This window comes from Macaca thibetana, chromosome 15 (assembly GCF_024542745.1).
Source record: "Macaca thibetana thibetana isolate TM-01 chromosome 15, ASM2454274v1, whole genome shotgun sequence".
NCBI lineage: Eukaryota > Metazoa > Chordata > Mammalia > Primates > Cercopithecidae > Macaca > Macaca thibetana.
Genome location: NC_065592.1, coordinates 104,484,451 through 104,510,022, shown reverse-complemented (window position 1 = coordinate 104,510,022; position 25,572 = coordinate 104,484,451). Strand labels below are relative to the sequence as shown.

At 39.1% G+C, this 25,572-nt stretch overlaps 2 protein-coding genes across 2 annotated transcripts in view; one reads left to right on the top strand and one right to left on the bottom strand.

Moving 5' to 3' along the window:
• CENPP (centromere protein P) overlaps positions 1-25,572 on the bottom strand; it is a 273,692-nt gene that overhangs the window by 169,274 nt on the left and 78,846 nt on the right. The window lies entirely within an intron of this gene.
• On the top strand, positions 7,221-19,044 carry OMD (osteomodulin). Its single transcript, XM_050761556.1, has 3 exons — positions 7,221-7,565; positions 14,231-15,193; positions 16,091-19,044. Exons 2-3 carry the CDS (start codon positions 14,254-14,256, stop codon positions 16,414-16,416), a joined length of 1,266 nt encoding a protein of 421 aa, XP_050617513.1. The 5' UTR covers positions 7,221-7,565; positions 14,231-14,253; the 3' UTR covers positions 16,417-19,044.

The window sequence follows — 25,572 nt, the reverse complement described above, 5'->3', positions numbered from 1 at the left end:
AATCAACTGAAAACCTGTAACACAGAGTCATAGGTATAACCAGCAAGAGGTTAGTATCTATGAGATATAATGAATCTGTAAAAATCAATTTTAAAAAATTACGTAACAGAAAAATGAGTAAAGGCCGGGCGCAGTGGTAATGCCCGTAATCCCAGCACTTTAGGAGGCTGAGGTGGGCAGATCACGACGTCAGGAGTTTTAAGACCAGCCTGGCCAACATGGTGAAACCCTATCTCTACTAAAAATACAAAAATTAGCTGGGCGTGGTGGTGGGCACATGTAATCCCAGCTACTCGGGAGGCTGAGACAGAAGAATTGCTTGAACCTGGGAGGCAGAGGCTGCAGTGAGCCAACATCGTGCCACTGCACCCTAGCCTGGGTGACAGAGCAAGACTCTGTATCGGAAAAAAGAAAAGAAAAGAAAAATGAGTAAAAAACATCAACAGGCACACATCAGAAGAGAAAATCCAAATGTCTGAAAAACATTTGAAAAGATGTTCACTCTCTTTAGTAGGCAGGCCAATGGAAGTTAAAATCACAATGTATTGCCATTGAATACTTATCAAATTGGAAAAAGTTTAGAGAATACCAAGTATTAAGTATTAATGAGATCTAAACAAACGTACCCTTATCCACATCAAATGCCAACAATGCATCAATCGACAAGCATGTCAAAGGGAAATAATATAATGTCAAGAAATGCCTTCAACAGTTAAAGAAATCTAGTGTATGGAAACAGTGGCATTTCAAATTTGATAGGGGAAAGGTGGACTATTCAATTAATGTCAGCAAAATATTCAGTGGGATTGCATCTCATACTTAACAAGTACTGTAAACACTAAACATACCAGATTTTCAAATGCAAATTTTTTTAAAAAATTTGAAAATAGGCCGGGCGCGGTGGCTCAAGCCTGTAATCCCAGCACTTTGGGAGGCCGAGACGGGCGGATCACGAGGTCGGGAGATCGAGACCATCCTGTCTAACACGGTGAAACCCCGTCTCTACTAAAAATACAAAAAACTAGCCGGGCGCAGTGGCGGGCGCCTGTAGTCCCAGCTACTCGGGAGGCTGAGGCAGGAGAATGGCGAGAACCCGGGAGGCGGAGCTTGCAGTGAGCTGAGATCGCGCCACCGCACTCCAGCCTGGGTGACTGAGCAAGACTCCGTCTCAAAAAAAAAAAAGAAAAAAAGAAAAGAAAGAAACTGGCCAGGCGCTGGTGTGCACCTGTAATCCCAGCTACTTGGGCGACTGAGGCAGGAGAATCACTTGAATGACTTCATCTTTAAAAAAAAAAACAAAAAAAAAAACAGAGAAGAGATGGATAAACCCAGTGACGTAACAAAAAGTCTTCATGGCAAAACCATCAAAAGCAAACTACAAATTGAAAAATAATAGTTATAAGTCATAGCACATAGTTTCCCTTATGCATAAAGAACTCCTAAAAGTCATTAAGTGAAAGACTACAATACAGTAGAAACAAAAGTAAAAGATACAAGCAGTTCCAGAAAAAGCAGCATACAGGGCTGTAAAATATAAGAGATATTCAACTAGATCCATAGTAAGAGAAATAAGAACTCAACTATGAGATACCATTTTAACCTACCGGATCACTGAAAGATTAAAACCTGATAAATGGTATGCAGAGGATTTAACAGCTGGGAGTGCCACTTGGAAGGGCCTCTGAGGAGAATAATCATATCTGTGCCTGAAGATGCACCCCTCAGACACACTAGCACACATGTGCAGTCCCTTATAAAAGTATATTAGCTGCACCAATGTTTACATTAGGAAAAGAGTAGAAACATCTCGAATTTCATGCAGGAATGCTTCTTGAGAAATAATGATTTCTAAATATATGTATTTGCTTCTATATGTATAAGATATCTCTGGAAGAAATTCACAAGAAAATGACAAGATGATGATGATGATGATGATTTTGAGATGGAGTTTCATTCTTGTCACCCAGGCTGGAGTGCAACGGTGTGATCTTGGCTCACTGCAACCTCCGTCTCCTGGGTTCAAGGAATTCCCCTGCCTCAACCTCCCGAGTAGCTGGGATTACAGGCGCCTACCACCATACCTGGCTAATTTTTGTATTTTTAGTACAGACAAGGTTTCACCATGTTGGCCAGACTAGTCTGAAACTCCTGACCTCAGGTAATCCGCCCTCCTCAGCCTCCCAAGGTGCTGGGATTACAGGCGTGAGCCACCTCACTTGGCCTGAAAATGACAAGATTATATTCAGGTGATTCAAATGCTGAGTTAAGCATAACAGTCGTTTGTTCTTTCCCTTCGTTGTGTTCTGTAGACTTTAGCCAAGTATTCACTGATTGTCTTCTGTTTTCAGTGTTTCTGTATTCATGCTTTTGTGTTAATAAAAGTTGGTTCCACATACAGGGCCTATGAGGCCTGCTGATGAGTTCACCAGGTAAGGTCTGGGAGGTGACAGTAAGATTGTTCCCCTGAAGTGATAGAGGCCATTGTCTGGAGGCACCTTTCCTCCAACAGGCAGGAAATTAAAAACATCTTCAGAAAATGCAGGAGAAGATACGCATTGGAAGGTACTGTGCATTCATTCATTCATTCAAACAATATTTATTGAGCAACCACTATTGACAGACAGTTTGAGGACATGGCAGCTCATAAAAGAATCTTGTCAGAAAGGAGAAAGCAGACAAATAATTACATTCATCATTAATTGCAGCTGGGATAAGCTGATGTCCTAAAGATAAGAGTTAGCTAACAACGAGAATAAGAGGTACAGAGGCCTAGTATCCTCAACAGACAGAGATGCTCTTTCAAAGGTCATAGTGAGACAGAAACATGGCAATGTGAGTCTCAAAAAGAAGCCAGTGTGGGAACAGTGCAGAAACCAGCAGTAATGCAAACTGAACATTCCAAGAATGGGCAAGTGGTAGGCCAAGGTCAGATCATCCCCAATCTTGAAGATCAGTGTTTGGAATTTACTTTTTAAAAATAAAGCATCACTGGAAGTAGTAAGTAGAAACAAGTAACAAGTAGAAACAAGGAAGTTTAAGCAGAGACAGTGTGCAGTCTGATTTTTATGCAGACAGCTAAAAAACTGCTTGGAGAAGGATATCTGTGAACATAGTCAAGACCCTACCCAGAGCACCCGGGTTTGAGATGATGGCAGTCGTGGTATGAGACAAAGTCAGACCAAACAGATATTTGGGTGTAGAACACAAAAGATTCACCAACAGATTCAATTTGAAAGTCAGGGAGAAGTATTTACATTAGTGGTTCTCAAGGTTTGGTGGGACCTGGGACACCTGTTTAAAATGGAAGTTTCTGAGCCCATGCTCAGAGGTTCTGATTTTGTAGATCTAGAGTATATAAAGATGCTGGAACCTGAATTTTTAATAAGCAGCTCTGGTAATTCTGATGCTGATGGACCTCCTACTACACTTGAGAAGGCACTAATTTAAAGGACTCCCAAACTTCTGGCTTACACAAGAGAGTGGTCAGGGTTGGGATGGGGGCACCATTTACAGAAAATGTGAATGATGATGGCCAAGAAACCTTGTGAGTATGGGTCATGAATTCAGGGGCTCCTCATAGTCCCCTGGGAGCAGACAGACCAAGAGACTGACTGCAATTAATGTTTGGATTGTTTCTATAGGGCTGCCCAAGTGGCCTTTCCGATAGAAGTAGTTCATCAGCTAAGTGTTATTATCTGCCTTACAAACTTGATTCCATTTAGAATGCTGAGAGGTGGTTACTTCCAGGCATATGTCTGCCTTGACCCTGACACTGGCTACCTGTGAGAGTACCACCGACTCCCTCCTCCTAGATCACTAGGCATCAGCCAAGCTGGCCTGTCACCACTCTGATACCAACTTGGCTTGCCCCGTCACCATATTCAGTTCTAAATATCTAAACTACCTAAAATAGTGTCTGCCTACCCTTTTAAAAATATTAATAGGCAGGGCATGGTGGCTCATGCCTGCAATCCCAGCACTTTGGGAGGCTGAAGTGGGCAGACTGCCTGAGGTAGGGAGTTCGAGATCTGCCTGACCAACATGGAAAAACCCCGATTCTACTGAAAATACAAAATTAGCCGGACATGGTGGCACATGCCTGTAATCCCAGTTACTCGGGAGGCTGAGGCAGGAGAATCGCTTGAACCCAGGAGGTGGAGGCTGCAGTGAGCCAAGACAGTGCCACTGCACTCCAGCCTGGGCGACAAAGTGAGACTCTGTCTCAACAACAACAACAAAGATTAACAGATGTTATTTTTTAGAGCAGTTTTAGGTTCACAGCAAAACTGAGTAGAACAGAGACTCCCCAGATCTCTTTCTTTGCTGAGTGTCCTTTTTCTGGTACTGTGCAATGCTCCAGGCCCATCTCCTACTTTCCTTGCTCCAGTCCTCCTGGAATCAGCCATTTCTCCAAGGAGCAGCCCTGGTTCCTTTTACTGGAAAATGATGTTAGAAACCAAGATCTGGGCTTTGACTGTGTTTGCTGCTGCTTAAAACGCTCCTGCTTGTAGGCTCTCTCAGCCAACAGAGCAAGGAGGTCTATGTGTGTACTATGTATATATAACATAACTACATTTCCCTTTTAACCAGCTGCATTAAGCTAAATATGAGTTCATACTGATGTCTTCAACTCTAATCTATTACCACATGGATCACTGTCACCACCTCACCTCGCTTATTTATTTGTAACTCCCACTCCAACAGTGAGACACTTGGCTCTCACCATCTGCCATACCAGAAAAGAAGGGGGGAATGAAAGGCACATTCCTCAGCCCCGGGCTCGAAACTCCCTGAGCCTAGCACAGACACATCCCATCCTCCCATCCCACCACCATATATCTCTCAAACTCCCTGAGCCCAGTATAAACACCACCTGGAAAGTCTCCGATAAGGGGACAGCCATTCAAGGTTACTGAAAGCGCAGGAGCCAAAAGAATTTCTTTGTTCCCCTGCAACTTTCGGGCTATAAAAAGCAAACGCTCGCATTGTTCAGGGCCCTCTTATATACTGTGTAAAGGAGGGACCAAGTTCGAACTTGTAGTAAAGATCCTTGCCGCTTGGCTTTGACTCTGGACTCTGGTGGTCTTCTTTGGGGAACAAACAGTCTGGGCATAACACCATAACTTAATTGTTCCATTCCAGTCCCCACATACAGCGATGCCTGAACTGTTGACCCGTACCCCAATGCCTCATTTTTATCCCTTTACCTTGCATTATTCTCTTCCATTGCACTCTACCTTGTTTATATGCTGCATTTTATGATTATTTACATTTATTTTCTGTTTTCCTTCTCTGTAACAACAGAGAATTTCACTGCTGAGTCCCAAGCGCCTAAAATTTGCACAAAGTAGATGCCTAATAAATAAAGTGGAACAAATGCACAGAAAATTGTAATGCTTATATTGTTAATTAAGCAAGTCTCAGGAGGGCCTTTCCTAGCCAGTCCTATGTCACTCAGCTTTGAGATACTGAATCTATTTCAATCAAAGTATAATCATAGCACATAATTTACACTTTTCAACAATTCAACTCATTTTCTCCCCAACTGCTACAATTATAACCACTTAACTAAAACAGTGAACTATTACAAACTCATATTGCCTATTTTTTCCTTTAAGGCCTGACTCTAACCACCACCTCCCTGCATTCCCATCCCTTGCCACCTTAAACCTCCTAGATAGACATTGCCAATCAGTTTAAATTTTCTAGACATTTTTTATTCTGTGTGCTCTAATTACCTACTGATAATTTTTTCTCACATTTGTTAAAAACATGAATAACAATCAATATTGTAAATCCAAATCACAGAGTTAATGAGAAGTTATATAAACATTAGGCTGTTGATTTTAAGTTAATCTTCCAAAAGGACCGTGAAGGCACATAAAACCATTTTTGAAAAAAGTACACAGATTTGTTCTCTTTTCCTTAGTGAAAGCTTGAGTTTTAAGAACAAAGACACTAACAGAAAACATATGGAAAAGATCAGTAACAAGATGGAATCTTGGCTCAAATGTGGTCTGCCACGTTTTTCATACCAATGTCTCCAATAATAGACTAGATTTTTACAACTGCCAAAGCATCACTTGAAACACTGTATACTTTTCTTAAATGCAAAGTTTAACAAAATAAATCTTGTGAGTTCTTTGTAAAAAGCTAATGGAAAACACTTTTTTGAGGAAACAAAACGAACTCCAGGATTCACTTTATCTTATTAGTTTGTAAAAGCTTAAGAATTCCCCCCAAAATGAACTCTGAGTCCACTGCCAAAAGACACAAGTCAACTCTCTGTTTAGAATACGAAAACAGTGTAAAAATTAAACATTAAAAACAGTTAACTCTTACTAATCAGGAGAGACAGCTCTATGAAATGAAGAAATTTTCCAAATCTACAAAATGAAGGCAATAGCTATTGAGCAACATAAGCTTTTCATTCTATTTTATTCAATACTACAAAATTATTTTGTGCAATACTAAAAACAGGCAAATTGGAGATATACCTTTGGAGTGCAACCAACTGACTAATTTTATCTCAAAGGATATTAGAAGGCATTCTAGTGGGTACATCTGCAAACAAGAGGAGAAATGAGATAGCTGATAAAAATGAGGATGTAAGCCTTTGTATAGAAAAGTTATATACTTAATCTGTGTAAGCAACAACAATCCAGTGCCTTTTAAAAATAAACCGAATGCAAAATGTTATATGTTTCTAATCCTGATTCCTTGTTTTAACAAAGTACTGATGTGAACCTAGGTGTTGAACAACCAAGCGACTCAAGAAATTTTGAGTTCCAGGACAGGCGTGGTGGCTCACGTTTGTAATCCCAGCACTTTGGAAGGCGGAGGCGGGAGGATCACCTGAGGTCAGGAGTTCAAGACCAGCCTGGTCAACATGGTGAAACCCCATCTCTACTAAAAATACAAAAAATTAGCCGGGCGTGGTGGCTCATGCCTGTAATCCCAGCTACTTGGGAGGCTGAGGCAGGAGAATCGCTTGAACCCAGGAGGTGGAGGTTGCGGTGAGCCAAGGTTGCACCACTGTACTCTGGCCTGGGCGGCAAAGCGAGACTCCACCTCAAAAAATAAAAAAAGAAATTTTGAGTTCCACCTTAAGTTGCTGAGACACTGGAGTTCCCTGTCACAGTGGGCCTTAATTTGAAGAATTCTTTGGCATGAAAATGAAAATAAAAACAGTAATCAGTACATGCTGTTTCATTTAGTTTTGTTTGCCTTTCACATTAGAGGAAATTCTTGCCACACCTCAAACCAAAATTAAGGGGAAAAGAAAGAAGTAAGCCACATAAATCTGACCAAGAACACAAGCATCTTAATTTCAGTCCACAAAGTTTCATGTCATGAAAAGAAATACATAATTTTAATTCAACCCAAGTGTTTTCCAAGAAGATTGTATTTGCTTAAATTGCTACAGTAATTCAAGAGACAGCCCTGTCTGGACACAGAGTTACTGTGGATTTTTAAAAGACTCAGTTAAAGAATTTAGGAATTTCTGATTCATTTAAAGGATTTACAAATTCATCAACCCCTGAAAACTAAAGCAAATTGAACAGGTATGATAATAAAATAATTTTCAATTTTTTAAGAATGTATTCCTACTGTTAAAATTTAAAAAGTATATTGGATTTGCTTAATATTAAAATAGACTGCATCTATTATAAAAGCATATTTTTTGGAAGCAAAATTTGGTAAAAAAGTTACATTAAGCTTTTGATTAGGCAAAATGTTCAAGTAAAGTAGTATAATGAGTTTAACTTTCTCATTTAAGATTTACCCAACAAAAAATCTTTGTTTAGATTTTTTTTTTTTTTTTACTTTGAATGAAAGGAGAGATTCTCATGTTAAAGGAATCAATCTCTTCCTCTTCCTTAGGTCTCTTTTTCTCTATGAATTATAAGTAACAAAGAACCAGCTAATGCCTTTGAGGCATACAGCTGAGCAATGCTAGTGATTCCGGTTGGGGGGTTGATGGGCATTTGTACAAATTTCACTCAAGATTTCCTCCAAATTTCTCTACTGACTAAATCCCTGATATAGAATGTTTGTCTTTTCATTTACTTCTTTCTCAAAGGGAAGATACAGATCCTCTGTCTAGTCTACTGAAGGATCTAGTTACTTTGGGTTTTAGTTAATTAAGATTTAAATGTATTATGGCTAAAAATAACTGAGGTAATCGTACTTTTAATAGCAAAAGAATTTTACAAAATTAAAATTTAGAACTTTTTTGGAAAAATCTAAATTATATAATATTTGCTTTCTTATATGCTAATTTCTATGGCATACAAATAAAAACAATTATGTCTTTAACATAATAAAATGTTATGAGGCTTTTACTTTAAAGTTTTCCTGAACAAGTAAATTATACCTCATTAGTAATTTCAATTAAAACTTTTCTTGATGAACACATAAGTGCTTTTCTCCAAGTAAGAGAAACGTTATGACACAGATGCTTTTATTGCTATAATATGAAAAATTCACATTGAAAACTGGTAATATATATATTTTACTTTGTTCCATTCTTTTTCACATTTGTTATTTTCCTACTACACAATGTACTAGGAAAGTGAGGAATACAGTATATTGTGATGAAGAAATATTCAATAGAAAAAGGAACGGTCAAGCTCTCATGAATATGTTCATTTGAAGAAATTACCATGGTGAAATAAATGTCTAGGAATAACCAACATTAGTGGAGGGAAGCATTTGCAAGACTTAACCTATAGCTTATTAACCTAATCATTCATCCAACAAATCTTTGAGCACTTATAACACTGCATTGTACTAGATTCTGTTAAAAGATATCAGGAAATGAGATGATCGACAATGAAGTATACAATACTGCTGTGAGTTATCCTATAGAGAACAAGGCATAGATCGTAGAATGTGAAAAGCAGAAGTAACAAAAATATGTTTAGCAAATGACTGAGAAGAGATTAGTTGGGGAATGAAAAATTTGGATAAAATAAGTGATTGTTGTAACATGGGAAATCATCATGGGGAAAGAGTAAGAGGCATAGAAAATAATGAGCATATAGATGAAAACAGGATGGATTTCAGACCAGAAAACTGCACTTAATCAAAGGGAGTGGGACAAGATTGTACTACATGGTTAGAAACGTGGAGGGAGGAGGACAAGGATGTTTAAGATAAGTTCAGGTTTAGAAGACAAATTGTTCCTCAAGGAAAGACTTTCTTCTTAGGTGCTCACAAAGACCGAAAGCAGACAACATTAAGAATCTCTTTATTTTCAAAGACGCCCTAATCATGATGTCTTGATTCAAGGCCTTCTTCTTTTTTCCCCAAAATTTTTCATAGTTGTTCAACAACAGACTCTAATTCTCAAATGTAAGGTTGCTAACTGATGATGAGCTAATGTTCTCAACAAAAGGATAAAAATCAAGCTGAGTTTTCAGCCAGGCGCAGTGGCTCACACCTGTAATCTCAGCACTTTGGGAGGCAGAGGTGGGCGGACCACCTGAGGTCAGGAGTTCGAGACCAGGCTGGCCAACATGGCAAAATCCTGTCTTAACTAAAAATACAAAACAGTGTAGCCAGTTGTGGTGATGCACACCTGTAATCCCAGCCACTCAGGAGGCTGAGGCACAAGAATCACTTAAGGCTGGGAGGCGGAGGTTGCAGTAAGTGGAGATCGTGCCATCGCGCCCCAGCCTGGGTGACAGAGCGAGGCTCTGTCTCCAAAAATAAAAAGTTAATATGTTGTACTATAATGAGTACAAGAAAATATTATAAAATTATATGTAAAATATCATCAATGAGTATAAAATGTATCGAATATTCTATATCCATTCCTATTAATCTCCCAAAGTCTTAGTCAAATGATGTCTACAAAAGACTTTCCCGTCCCTCTGTAGCTGAGGTAAGCCGCTGGCCCCACAGCATTGCCTGTCTCTGCTATAAACAACATTACCCTCTGCCTTAGATTAGGGTTCACTTTGTTGTCTCTCTCTCTTCCACTAAGCTGTTTGCTCTTTACAGAAGGGACTATGGTTTCATGTCTTCTTCATTTCTGTATTCTCCACCAACTTAGCATAGTGCCTCACCGCTAGAAATAATTCAAGATAACTATAAACTGATATAACCCAATCAAACTAACTACTAATATTTGTAAAGTGCTTCACTAAGCATGTTCACATATGGTAAAGTAGTAGGTGAATAAGCATTTCCAAGCAGACCCACTGGGAGCTTCCAGCCCAGCAAGGAGAGCCTGCTCTGAACACTGCCCTTTGGTATAAGACCGTAACTCCTTAATTCTATCTCCTTCCAAGATTCTCTACTTTTTCACCCGTGAACACTGACTGTAGTGTGAAATCACAGCCTAAATATGTTAATTCATTAAATTAAGCATTCATTCCCAGAGTGCAAATTCCTTAGGTCAGAATTTAGGCCCTCCAAGGCCAAGTGTGGTGGCTCATGCCTGTAATCCCAGCACTTTGGTAAAAAAGTTACATTAAACTTTTGATTAGGCAAAATGTTCAAGTAAAGGCTGAGTGGGGGGCAGACTGGTTGGGCCCAGAAGTTCATGACCAGCCTGAGCAACATGGCAAAACCGTGTCTCTATAAAAAAAAAAAAAAAAAAATAGCCAGATGTGGTGGCATGCATCTGTAATCCCAGCTACTCGGAGGCTGAAGCAAGAGAGTCACTTGGGCCCAGGAGACGGAGGGTGAGCCAAGAGTGCACCACTGCGCTCCAGCCTGGGTGACAGAGCGAGACTCTGTCTCAGAAAAAAAAGTTAGGCTAATCCCTTCAGATCTGGATTTAATAGTCTTATTTTGCTCCTTCAAGAGTTAACTAACCACATACCCCAAACACATCACCATCTGTTGCTTCTATGTTTTTGCTTATCTCTTCTATCTAGAGATCTTCTTCCTCACCTCCCTCTATGAGAACCTCAACACTCCTTCAAAGTCTAGGTCAAATGCCACATCTTCCACAAATCTCACAGAACAGAAAGAAAAGTGGATGTAATAGAGTCGCACAAAGAAACGTCATAAGTTTCAAAAGCACATACTGTTAAAAAAAAAAAACAACCATTGCTATTTTGGCATTTTCTTTTGGTAGGGATAAATATAAGAAAATAGAAATAAATGATATCTTGATCCTATTTTCTCGACTTAAAAAAAAGAAGTAAGGTCATCACCCAAAAATAATAATGGGGAATGAGTTATTAGAGACTTGAGAGAGGAAAGTTACAAAACAGTAGCATAGAAGAGAGGGAAAGAGGATGGTCTAAGGAAATGCAGCAGGACAGCACTTGAGGTTAGTGGTCTTAAATTGAGAGTGAGACCAGTCACCATGCTCCTGCTTTTCTTTAGTTACAATCAGCTGTGACAGTCAGGCTGTGAGTAGGTGGAGAATTGGAGTAACCAGAGTTGGAGTCTGGCAGATTGAAGGAGCCAGAAAGTTTAGGGCATGTGCAAAAGAGCAACGATAGTGATGAACTATGGGGTCTAAGTTGGTAAGAAGGAACTGACAATGTTGGCAAGGATGGATGAGGGACAGTGAAAAATAGTAGAATCAATAGCTGAGGTTCCACTGAAATTGAAGAATTATTGCAGCTGGAGTTACTACATAGAGATAGTGGTCTGAGTGTGGAATACTCAAAATGGAGAGTATGAAGGGTTCCAGTAAGAGCAATGACAAAACCCAGGATGCGGGCGCATGGGAGCAAACGGTGAGGAAGAATGAAGGAGAGTATCACTGGTGGAAAAGAGCTCAAGGGTCTCTGACTTCACCTGAATAACTACTTCAAATCCCAAATACACATAATAGTTACATTTATACATTTATAATTTCTGACAAGAAAAGAACAAGAAACTGAGATGTTTCTTAACCTTTCTCAAATGAGGTTCTGTCAAAGAAAATAACTTAAGTAATTATTCTCTCAATTATACCAATGATGAAAAATAGAACCATTCTAGATGAACAGGAGATAAGTCATTTCATTATATGCAACAATTTTTTAGGAAACTCATTCTCTCATGAAATCCTGGATAGGAAAAGTAGAAAGGTCTCAGAATAAAAGAGGTAGGATTTTTTTAAACGTTTTCCCTAAACGATACATTCATTTCATCTGGACAGCAGTTTTCAACATGCAAAGTACTCGTACATGCATAGCTCATACAATGCTAACAACAACCAGGTGGGATAAGCAGGCAAGATATGACACAAGGAGGCTGGGTGCAGTGGCTCAGCACTTTGGGAGGCCAAGGTGGGTGGATCATGAGGTCAGGAGTTCGAGACCAGCCTGGTCAACATGGTGAAACCCCGTCCCTACTAAAAATACAAAAATTAGCCAGGTGTGGTGGAGCGTGCTTGTAATCCCAGCTACTGGGGAGGCTGAGGCAGGAGAATTGCTTAAACCCAGGAGGTGGTGGCTGCAGTGAGCCAAGATCACACCACTGCACTCCAGCCTGGGCAACAGAGCAAGACTCCATCTCAAGGAAAAAAAAAAAAAAAGACACAAGGCAACATACAAGATAAGCAGATAAGCAGCCAAGGTATAATTCAGCTATAACTGCAATTCTTCTTTTATTGATGAGGCAAGAGGCAGATATGTTAAGTGACAGAAATGAAATGTAGGTTTCAGGCTTCTCATCTGGGACACAACTGACCCTTCCCTAGAACTTCAAGTTTCAGCACCGAGTGTTCATTGTGAAGTGTGCCCCCTTGCAATCCTGCTCCACACAATATCCTCCTCCTGCATTCTGCTGCATATGTATCTGATCCTCCACCAGACTTTAAACTCCCGGGAGACAGGGACAGTGTGTTTTTAATAATATTTGTATATCCAAAACTTAACTTAAATCTATTAATGGAAAAAAGGAAGCGAGGAAGAAAAATGTAAAGACACTTGAATTTTGTAGAACGTAAACATTGTACGTCTTTAGGATTTAAAGTAGTTATTCAAGCAGAGTCAGAGACTAAATAATTGGATTCTGGAAACTGTTTCATGAGGAAAATTTGATGGTGCAATTAGTTTTGGACAGAAAATATTAAAAGGAAACATGAATACTATTTCTAAATATCTGAAATTATCACATAAAAGGGAGCATTTCATGTTCTTCTGAAGGGCGAAAACAAATAAAAGTTGTAGAATCTCCCAGGCAAAAGCTCTCTAACTAAAATAAAGGTCTCTCCTCCCCCAGGCAGTGACCATCATTAAAGGATCAGGTAATTCCAAAGAACACCCAGCATTTATAGTGGAGGGATCAGACTGTAGTTGAATGATGTCATGCTATCATCATAGATCTATACTCTAGTAAGCAAGATAAACTGGGACTCTTAAAAGATGGTTACTTGGTAGAAAGTCTAGTATACCAGACTTTTGACTCGAGTTCAGTGTAATATGTGACTTTAAAAAAAAAAAAATCTCGGCCAGGCGTGGTGGCTCACGCCTGTAATCCCAGCACTTTGAGAGGTCAAAGTGGGTGGATCACCTGAGATCAGGAGTTAGAGATCAGCCTGGTCAAGATGGAGAAACCCCGTCTCTACTAACAATACAAAAATTAGCTGAGTGTAGTGGCACGTGCCTGTAGTTCCAGCTACTCGGGAGGCTGAAGCAGGAGAATCACTTGAACCGGGGAGGCAGAGGTTGAAGTGAGCCAAGACTGCGCCACTGCACTCCAACCTGGGTGATGAGGCAAGACTCCACCTCAAAAAAAAAAAAAAAAAAAAAAAAAAAAAAAGAAAAAGAAAACAAAGAAAAAAAAATCTCACCTCATTGGTACTTAAACATTAATTTTGGTTTGAGGCTGGGCGTGGTGACTCACACCTGTTATCCCAGCACTTTGGGAGGCTGAGGCTGGAGTATCCCTTGAGGTCAGGAGTTTGAGACCAGCCTGGGCAACATAACGAAACCTTGTCTCTACTAAAAAATACAAAAATAAGCCGGGCATGGTGGTGTGCTCCTGTAGTCCCAGCTACTCGGGAGGCTGAGGCACGAGAATCGCTTGAACCTGGGAGGCAGAAGTTGCAGTGAGCTGAGATCATGCCACTGTACCCCAGCCTGGGCGACAGAGGAGACACTGTCACAAAAAAAGAAAGAAAAAAATTTTGGTTTGAGCACTGCCCATTCTTTCTGGATATTCTTTTATATACAGACATAGGTATAATACATTTCACATAACTGTCAATTTATACAAAGCGTATTGAGTTTACTCACTTTCTCCACAATGTTTCCTTTTCTCCTTGCAATAGAAAAAAAGAAGAAGAAGAAGAAGATGGGTTTTTTAAGTCCAATATTTGTTATTTTCTTCTTTCTTGGAGTCAAAGTACATTGCCAATATGAAACTTATCAGTGGGATGAAGACTATGACCAAGAGCCAGATGATGATTATCAAACAGGATTCCCATTTCGTCAAAATGTAGACTACGGAGTTCCTTTTCATCAGTATACTTTAGGCTGTGTCAGTGAATGCTTCTGTCCAACTAACTTTCCATCATCAATGTACTGTGATAATCGCAAACTCAAGGCTATCCCAAATATTCCAAGGCACATTCAGCAACTCTACCTTCAGTTCAATGAAATTGAGGCCGTGACTGCAAATTCATTCATCAATGCAACTTATCTTAAAGAAATTAACCTCAGCTACAACAAAATTAAATCTCAAAAGATTGATTATGGTGTGTTTGCTAAGCTTCCAAATCTACTACAACTTCATCTAGAGCATAACAATTTAGAAGAATTTCCATTTCCTCTTCCTAAATCTCTGGAAAGACTCCTTCTTGGTTACAATGAAATCTCCAAACTGCAGACAAATGCCATGGATGGGCTAGTAAACTTGACCATGCTTGATCTCTGTTATAATCATCTTCATGATTCTCTGCTAAAAGACAAAATCTTTGCCAAAATGGAAAAACTAATGCAGCTCAACCTCTGCAATAACAGATTAGAATCCATGCCTCCTGGTTTGCCTTCTTCACTTATGTATCTGTCTTTAGAAAATAATTCCATTTCTTCTATACCCGAAAAATACTTCGACAAACTTCCAAAACTTCATGCTTTAAGACTGTCACACAACAAACTACAAGACATCCCATATAATATTTTTAATCTTCCCAACCTTGTAGAACTCAGTGTTGGACACAACAAATTGAAGCAAGCATTCTATATTCCAAGAAATTTGGAACACCTATACCTACAAAATAATGATATAGAAAGTATGTAGACTTTTATTGTGTTTTAAAGAGAGAAAGAATGGAATTCTCATCTTTTAAGGAAAAAAATATTTAATAAGCTATGCTTTAGACATTGTGGAAAATGGTTGTTTTGAAGTTGCTTGAGGGAATGGCAGAAATTTGCCCCAGAGAAATGTGTGCTATTCAGTTTATAGTCCTTTCTATTAAATTGTATTGCCTTAAATATTGAGAAATAGGCTGGGCACAGTGGCTCATGCCTGAAATCAGAGCACTTTGGGAGGCTGAGGCGGGTAGGGTGAATCACTTGAGGCCAGGAGTTCGAGGCGAGCCTGGTCAATACGGTGAAGTCCCATCTCTACTAAAAACAAAAAAATTAGCCAGGCATGGTGACGTGCGCCTGTACTCCCAGCTACTTGGGAGGCCAAGGCATGAGAGTTGCTTGAACCCGGAGGTTGCTATGAGCTGAGATCATGCAACTGCTTTCTGGCCTGGATAACAGAGCAAAACTGTCTCAAAAAAAAAAAAAAAATATATATATATATATATATATATATATATATATGTGTGTGTGTGTATATATATATACATAAAATATATAGAGAGATAAATAATAGAGTATATGAAGAAATATGAGTATCCTAAGTAGTGAGATTGTAGATAATTTTTTTGAGATTGTTCTACTAGGACTTTATTAATCAGAAAAGCCAATGAAGCCATATATATTTTGGTAATACAAAACTCATTTATAATTTAATTTTCTTTTTATTATTTGATTAATGTAAAAAAGAAATCTAATTCAATTTATAAGTATTTTAATTAATTATATCCCATACAACATAAAATCTAACACAGAATTATGGTCATAACGATGGATTATACCTTATAAAGCAAGATTAATTTTTAATTTATTTCTTTCAGAGATGAATCTTACAGTGATGTGTCCTTCTATTGACCCATTGCATCACCACCATTTAACATACATTCGTGTGGACCAAAATAAACTAAAGGAACCAATAAACTCATACATCTTCTTCTGCTTCCCTCATATACATACTATTTATTATGGTGAACAAAGAAGCACTAATGGTCAAACAATACAACTAAAGACACAAGTTTTCAGGAGATTTCAAGACGATGATGATGAAAGTGAAGATCACGATGATCCTGACAACGCTCATGAGAGCCCAGAACAAGAAGGAGCAGAAGGGCACTTTGACCCTCATTATTATGGAAATCAAGAATAGCAAGAAATCATATAGGTATACACTTATGACTTCACAGAATCTATACTTAATATAGTAAATCTAAGTAAACATGTATTACTCAAAGTAATATATTTAGAATTATGTATAAGATCAGAATTGAATTTAAGTTGGTGACATCTGCATCATTTCATAGGATAGAACTTACTCAAAATAATGTAAATCTTTAAAAATATAAATTAGAATGACAAGTGAGAATCATAAATGTTAATGGTTTCTTACACTTTTTTAAAATACAGAAATATCATGTTAAAAAAAGCGAGTGTATCATTTCTATTAACAGTAATTTTTCTAAAAATGAGGAAGGAAGTAGCATTAGCAGTAAAGACCCAGAGGTCATGACCTTTTTGATCACTCTGAGGACAATATTTGAATGACAGGAGGGCATATTAATGTAACAAGCATTCATTTAAGGAATAGACCATTTTCTTTGACCTCTTCTCCGGAAAAGCTTTCACACTGGTGTTTGGGATCTCATCATTACGGCATCCATCCCGCTATCTCACCACACAGTGCATAGAATAATATTTTTGATTTGTAAGAGGCCATTCAGTTACTAAGGACCCAAGGCATACAGATTCACAAAATTAACTAATCTTTTTGCCTCAAAGTACCAAAACAACAAAATTATAAAGCTGCATTTGGACAACTAAAAGACACAAACTATCTCACCGCAATTGGTATTTTAGCAAATTTTAGCAACTATCCAAAACAATGTTATTGTGTTGCATTTTAACTGGGATAAATGTTTTTGTAATAAATACAACCATAGAAAGGCTTCTTTGTTACAAAATGATTTGCAAAGAAATAACTGCTTTGTTCACAAGATTAAATGTTGGCAAAATAAAGTTCTAATGATAATATTAAACACTTGATGCTTATCAGCCAATATCTACAGTAAAGCTAAAATTGAATACAGTTCCTTTATAATTTGAATGACAGGTTTTAACACCTTTAAAACCTTAAAAATCACTTTTTCATTAATGTATTATTTTTAAGTATTTTAAGTGTGCCTTACAATGGTGATTATCTAACTGCTGTGATGAACTCTCTTGATATACCATGCTAACGTTTCACAGAATTTCTCAGATAAGGGACAGATAACAATGTAGGGCTGCCTATACAAATGATAACAATTCTGACAATATGCAACAGACAGACAAGTCAAACTATATTTCAGAAGTAGTTTTCAAGCTTTCAAGTCTTTTTTTTTTTCTGGGAACACCAGTTTAAAGTGAAGTCTTTAATGCTGTTTATATCTTTGAGGAGATTATTAGCATTATCAGAACCAGAACACCCATCTGTTCCCAGGGACAAACTCAAGAATCCAGGATGAATATGAACAAGACTCCATTCATTCATCTAATCAACATTCATCAAGTCCTTTCTTATATAGGGCTTGGCAATAAGGGATCAATAAACAAAGTACGACGTGCAACTATGATGCCACGATATGGGCAAAGCACACTTTCAACAGAGGTTAAAAAAAAATCTTAAGGCCCACCTCCCTTTTCTTGCAATTTTTAAATACAGGGTATAAATTCAAACATTATGAGTTAACATGTGGAAAATACTATGAGTGTTTTAGAAAATAAAGATAAGACAATTTCTAACCTAGAGTAATTTAAAGCCATTAGGGAAACTCAAATAGATGAGATACCACTACGTGCTCACTAGGATAGCTGAAATCAAAAGGCAGACAAATAACAAGTGTTGGCAAGAAGTGGAAAAACTGGAGCCTTCATACACCTTTGGATGTAAATGCTGCAGCTGCTTTGGAGAGCAGTATGGAAGTTCTTTAAAAAGTTAGTTATATATGGCTGGGCGCGGTGGCTCACGCCTGTAATCCCAACACCCTGGGAGGCCAGATGTCCATTAATGGATAAACCACCCAAATGTCCATTAATGGATACACAAAATGTGATATATCCATATAGTGGAATATTATTCAGCAATAAAAAGTAATGAAGCACTGACATATGCTACAACATGGATAAACCTTGAAAACATTACGCTCAGTGAAAGAAGTCAGTCGTAAAAAGACACAAATTGTATGATTCCATCTATATGAAATGTCCAGAACTGGGAAATCCATGGAGACAAAGACTATTGGTTGCCTAGAGCTGGGGAGCATAGGAATGGGGGAAAGTGAGAACTGCTAATGGGTATATGGTTTCTTTTCTGGAGTAATGAAAATATTCCAAAATTGACTGTGGTGATGGTTGTACAAATCCAAAAACACTAGGCACTATTAAGTTGTATACTTTAGGCTAGGTGCAGTGGCTCATATCTGCAATCTCAGTGCTCTGGGAGACCGAGGTGGGAGAATTGCTTGAGGCCAGAAGTTCAAGACCAGCCTAGGCAACACAGTGAAAACCTGTCTACAAAAAAATTAAAAATTAGCCAGGCATGGTGGTGCATGCTTGCAGTCTTAGCTATTCGAAAGGCTGAAGCAGAAAGATTGCTTGAGCCCCGGAGACCAAGGTTGCAGTGAGCCATGATTGCGCCTCTGCACTCCAGTCTGGCAATAGAGTGAGACCCCGTCTCTCAAAAAATAAATAAATAAATAAAAATAAAAATAAATTAAATTATGTACTTTAAAAGGATGAATTGTATTGAATGTGACTTATCTCAATAAAACAGTTATTTGAAGAATTTAATAAAGAGAAGATCAAACAACTCACTCTAACATAAGGAAGAAATAAAATGCTAAAGTGGCAATAACTATGAAAAACTGTATAAGCACAGACACCATAACTTTCACATCTGGTGAGGACCTGGAGAAGTAGTTGAAGGCTCCCAGGAAAAAGTTAATGTGTGGCAGGAATTGACTGGCAAAAGTGGAGAGAACAAGCTCCTGACGGGGGTTAATATAAAGACATGGTAATTACTTGTTTCACTTCTTGTACAGTTTAAAAGATTGAAAACCCTTCCTTTTTCAGAGCTCTGGAGTTTCAATTTGTATCTCCTTCTAAACGAATAAAAGAAAATACATTTCAATTCTCAAATAACAGCCTTAGCAAATAATAAAATTGCAATTCAAATTTAGCAGTTCTGGCCTGGCATGGTGGCTTACACCTGTAATACCAGCACTTTGGGAGGCTGAGGTGGGCTGATGGTTTGAGCCCAGGAGTTCTAGACCAGCCTGGGCAACATGGCGAAACTCTGCGTCTACTAAAAATAGAACAATTAGCCAGGCACGGTGGCCCATGCCTGTAGTCCCAACTACTTGGGAGAATGAGGTGGGACGATCGTCTGAGCCTAGCAAGTGGACGTTGCAGTGAAATGAGACCACGCCACTGCACACCAGCCTGGGTGTCAGGGTGAGATCCTGCTTCAAAAAACAAAAACAAATTTAGCAATTCAAAACAAGGAATCTGGCCGGGCGCGGTGGCTCACGCCTGTAATCCCAGCATGCTGGGAGGCCGAGGCGGGCAGATCACGAGGTCAGGAGATTGAGACCATCCTGGCTAACACGGTGAAACCCCGTCTCTACTAAAAATACAAAAAATTAGCCGGGTGTGGTGGCGGCGCCTATAGTCCCAGCCACTGGGGAGGCTGAGGCAGGAGAAAGGCGTGAACCCGGGAGGCGGAGCTTGCCGTGAGCCAAGATCGCACCACTGCACTCCAGCCTGGGAAACAGAGCAAGACTGTCTCAAAAAAAAAAGAAAGAAAGAAAGAAAAAAGGAATCTCATACAAGAGCTATGTGGGTATAAAGCATAACAGGACACTTTTAAGCTAGGTGACTTTGAGTGAATTATTTAGTTTGTATCTTTCTTTGTTTAAAAAAAAAGATGGTTTCCATATGGTCCTTATAAATAATAGATACAATAAAACACACAATGTGCACATGAGTTGCAGGTATCAAGTAAACAGTAAGGCTCACTGTAGCACATCTGGCCCAGCAGCCCCCAGATTCAGATGCTGCACACTCCTGGGTGCTCACACTGTTTTTCCTGGCACACAAAACAGAGTAAGCATCTCTTTGGGTTCCTTCCAACATTTTACTCATACAAAAGATTAGTGGACAAGAGAGACTATGAAGGGTTTCATTAGGGTGCTTAAATCATGTATCTCACAACTTCACAATCACTACTGGATACTGCAGCTTTTCAAAGCACCATCGGGACGGCCCACCAGGGTGAGGATGGCAGGGTTCCCTCCACCCCCTCACAAGGCACTGGGTTGCTGGCTTCCCTGCCCCAGAGTGTGGTCAAACTCCTCCTGTTTATTAGCAAGAACAGTTTAACTCTGCTCTGGCTCCTCCCTCTAAAAGTGCATATAAATAAATGCATCCCACGTCCACTAGCTCAGGGCCCAATGAGGAGACAGATTAACAATCACTTTTTGGTACTTGAAAATGCCTTAACTCAAACCTGCCTAAGTCTTTTTATTAAAAACAAAACAATGAGGCTGGGCATGGTGGCTCATGCCTGTAATCCCAGCACTTTGGGAGGCTGAGGTGGGTGAAACACGAGGTCAGGAGATTGAGACCATCCTGGCTAACATGGTGAAACCCTGTCTCTACTAAAAATATAAAACATCAGCCGGGCGCGGTGGTACGCACTTGTAGTCCCAGCTACTTGGGAGGCTGAGACAGGAGAATTGCTTGAACCCAGGAGGCAGAGGTTGCAGTAAGCCGAGATCGCACCACTGAGCTCCAGCTTGGGTGACTGAGCGAGACTCCGTCTCAAAACAAACAAAAAACAAAACAAAACAAAGAAAAACCTCAATGCTTTCCCTGGGAGACAATGAATAAAGTATTTTCTTCAAATAGTACATCAAGACTGCACAGTTACCTATCAGAGGTACAGACTAAACCAGTTAATTTGATATTTACAGCAGGAAATAAAAATGTGAAAATTCATTTATTATTTTTCTCATTATACTACCAAGTATTTAGTTATGTTAGCTAATAGGCTAAACTGTAACTATTAACAAATAAGCCCAAGTTGCACTATAAACCCAAGTTTAATTAACAAATATAAATGCAAAATGAACATATATTTAACTTTTAGAAAGGAAATTTTAAGAAGGATACTTCATAAATTTGTTCACGATAATACTGGTTGAGAATGTTCAGTCAATGTTTAAGTATTACCTGAAACATTACACATTTTCACTCGATTTCTCAAGCCTGGGAGCACTAAACTAAAATACAGATGTACACTTAACCAGCTCCATGAGGTAAAAAAGAAAATAGAAGAAATAAACCTTGTCTGTTCCATATAATTTTTCTGTTTTAAGAATTCATATGTCCCCAAGGATGGCTAGACCTAAAACCCTGGTTTCCTGATTCTAAATCCATTTCTTCTACATCTTGGAAATAAAGCATAAGAGCAGCTGGAAACAAAATTAAATCATAACGGCTAAACATCTGAAGTTTCTTATATGTTCCAATATCCTAAATAGATATAACTATGCCAAGTTATAAATCTGCCTAGTTGTAAATATCGTAACATCATGGACACATCTTGCATCACTTTACATGTTTAGGTTATGAATTCACTATACAGAGATTTATGTACTACTGAGAAAAACTAAATTAACAAATAAGATATAATTTTAACATGAGTTCTTCCTTACATTGAGTCATAATTCCTCTCCATATAAATTTGACCCTTTAGTCTGGGAAGTAAAATACATGGGTTCTCATATTTCTTGTTTGAACAAACAATTAGGCTTCAAGCATAAGTATGAGATTTAAGATGGAGATCCAAACCACAGACTTTCCACAAAATCCAGAATGCTGTATTTAAAAGGGTCTACGTGTATCTAATAACTCAGCAGTTCTCAATAGCAATGATTTTGATTCCCCAATCCCCACCCATTAGTGGACAGCTGGCAATGTCTGGAGACATTTTTGGTCATCACAAAGTGGGGGTGGAGGTGGGGTGCAACTATTAGCATCTAGTGGGTAGAGGGCAGAGGTACTGCTAAACATCCTACAATGCACACAGGACAGCCCCCACAACAGAGAATTATCAGGTTCAAAATGTCAATAGTGCAGAGGCTGAGGAACTCTATAGTAACCAGATTCAATAGATAAAAGTTCAATAGATAAAAAAACTGTGGCCTAAAACGTTAAAGAACTTGCCCAAGATCAGGGGAAGGTTCACGAAGAATCAAAACTAGAACTCAGCTGGGTGCAGTGGCTCATGCCTGTAATCCCAGCACTTTGGGAGGCCGAGGCGGGCAGATCACGAGGTCAAGAGATCGAGACCATCCTGGCTAACATGGTGAAACCTTGTCTCTACTGAAAATACAAAAATTAGCTGGGTATGATGGCACACACCTGTAGTCTCAGCTACTCGGGAGCCTGAGGCAGGAGAACTGCTTGAACCTGGGAGGTGGAGGTTACAGTGAGCTGAGATTGCGCCACTGGACTCCAGTCTGGCGACAGAGCAAGACTCCGTCTCGAAAACAAACAAACAAAAACAAACAAACAAACAAACACTGAAACTCAGGTGTCCTGACTTTTAAACCAAACTATTTCCTACAAAGTTAGAGAATGAAGATGAAGGTAGGGAAAAGAATCTTCCAGTTTGTAGCATTGATTGAAAGCTAATCCACTCGGAGGTTATACGGTCTCTATCAGAATTAAACCACTCCCCAAAAATACTTTTTCCCTGGAAACTCTTGTTTCCAAAACTCCATTCAACACATTTTTTGGTTGCCAACAGACCAAATAAAATAAATCCCCTATAAGGCACCAAAGATAATACAATAGGGTCACCTAAAATAACTCTGCAGAGGTCAAGGTGGATCACTTTAGGCCAAAAGTTCAAGACCAGCCTGGGTAACATAAGGAGACCCCCCCGTCTCTACAATTTTTTTTTTTTTTTTTTAATTAGCCGGGCATGGTGGTGCATTTGGGCCCACGAAGTTGAGGCTGCAGAGAGTCATGATCGTGCCACTACACTCCAGCTTGGGTGACAGAGCAAGACCTTGCCTTCATAAAAAGAATTCCACAAAGAAGATTCTTTCATCTTTGGATACAATGCCTGCTCTTGAGCATGAGGCAGCTTTCATCTTTTACTCCTGTGCAGTAAAAGCTAAATAGCTTTCTATCAGCATTCATTTCTCTCTGGAATAGAAAATCACCTCAGTTTCAAGCATTTTATATTGAGTACTGTGTAGTAAAGATTTTGGCTTTACCTAAAGAGAGGTCTGGGCTTTGCCTTGGCTTCTGAGAGGTGATCTATGTCATTTCTGGTAGGAGTGTTTTTGTTTAGGGTGACATCAGCCACACCTGATAGTCTTAAGGTTGAGGTGGCTATGCCAGGAAGACCAACCATGTGATGTAGGATAAGGGATTTGGGTTATGCAGTGTCAGTGGACCAGGAGGCTGGATTCAATCAATCAATCAAGCAAGCCTATTAATAAAGCCCCAATAAAAACTCTGAACACTGAGAATAAGCTTGCCTGGTTGGCAATACCCCACGTACACTGTCACATATCAACATGAGTAAGGCAATGCATCCAGAGAACAATAGAAGTCTCAAATCTGGAGGCTTCTAGACACTGCCCCTATGCATCTCTCCCTTTGGCTGATTTTAGGGTGTATCCTTTCTCTATATAAACCATAACCACGAGTATAATGGTCTTCAGTGAGTTCTGAGAGTTCTTCTAGGGAATTATCAAATGTAAAAAGAGTGGTTCTGGGAATCCCCTGAACTTGCTGTTGGTATCAGAAGTGCAGGTAATGCCCATCTTGCTAGACTATTTCCTTCTCTAGCTAAGACGCAGGCTGCAATGTTGTGAGCTGCCCTGTGGAGGAAGTCACATGGCAAGGAACTGAGGGAGGCCATCAGTCAACAGCTAGCAAGAAACTTAAGTCCACAGTCTCACATTCTGCAAGGAACTGAGTGCTGCCAACAGCTACATGGGCTTCGAATTGTATCCTTCCCTACTCAACCCCTGAAGTGAGGCTGCAGCACCAGATGCACTTCAAATGCAGATCCTGAAGCAGACAATCAAGCAAAGACACGCCAAATTCCTGACCCACAGAAACTGTGAGATAATAAATGTGTTATTTTAACTAAGCCATTCCATTGTGATATTTTTCACACAGTAATAAATAACCACTACAATAGATGAACAGTGGTATTCTTCAGCAATGCAACATCAGAGGAATGTTTCTAAAATGCAAACAGGATCATATTTAAGTCATCACTGGCTTAAAAATCTCTACATGGTCTCTCACTGACTGCAGACTAAAGCCCAAATACTTTAGCAGGATATAAAATACTTTCTGTAATCCAACCTCTATTCCCCCTGTCTAGTCGCATCTCTTAATATGGTCCATTCCCCTGACTACTTCTCTCTCTCCCTCCAAGCTCCAGCAGTATGCAAAACAAGTTACAAATTTTCTAAATGATCTACCCCCATCCCCTCCCCAAGGGGAGCACGTGATGCTCCCCTTGCCTACAATACCTCATCACCTGTGCATACCCTCCTCTCCTATCCTCTCTATAGAAGTCAGTTTGGGTGCAGTCTCCTTGACCCCCAGTCAGTTTGTGGCTTCTCCCAGGTTATCACAGAACTCTGCATATTTCTGTGTAGCAAGCCCTACCATGTATTCTAGCTGCTTGTTTGCTGCTTTTCCTGCTGACTTAGAGGCTATAAATGTTCCTTGAGGGAAGAAACTGAAGTTTGCTTATCTGAGTTCACGTGTCTGAAGTCCTGGCACAGAACTGGCATTCAATAAACTTTTATTAAATGAGTGAATGCTAATAACATTGTATTCACTGGTCATAACTTTTCAAGGAAAGTTGTTCCTCACAAAATAATTTTCTGTAGTACAAGGTATCAAAGTGTACCATTAATGAAACTATGAATCTCTAAGATTCTCTAAATTTGGACACATGGTATCTATCCAGCTTACTTGTCAATATCTTGTTAACCTGCCACACAATACAAAACAAATCAATGTCTGTTGTTTCATTATTATATATTTCACAGTCTTTAAAAAGTTTTATTGTATCCTTGAAGTCATAAAACCAACAATTTATATCAACTCAAGCCAGACAATATCACAACTAAACTTAAGATAATTCACATTCAAATAAAAACGTCAGTATTCAAGTCTTAGTTTATTTAAGCTTTGATTTGAAAGGTTCTAAAACAATTTTGAC

Coding starts and splice junctions, on each gene's coding strand:
- OMD (XM_050761556.1), top strand. CDS start 14,254: ATGGGTTTTTTAAGTCCAATATTTGTTATTTTCTTCTTTCTTGGAGTC. Junction 15,194..16,090: donor ACAAAATAATGATATAGAAA/GTATGTAGACTT, acceptor TATTTCTTTCAG/AGATGAATCTTACAGTGATG.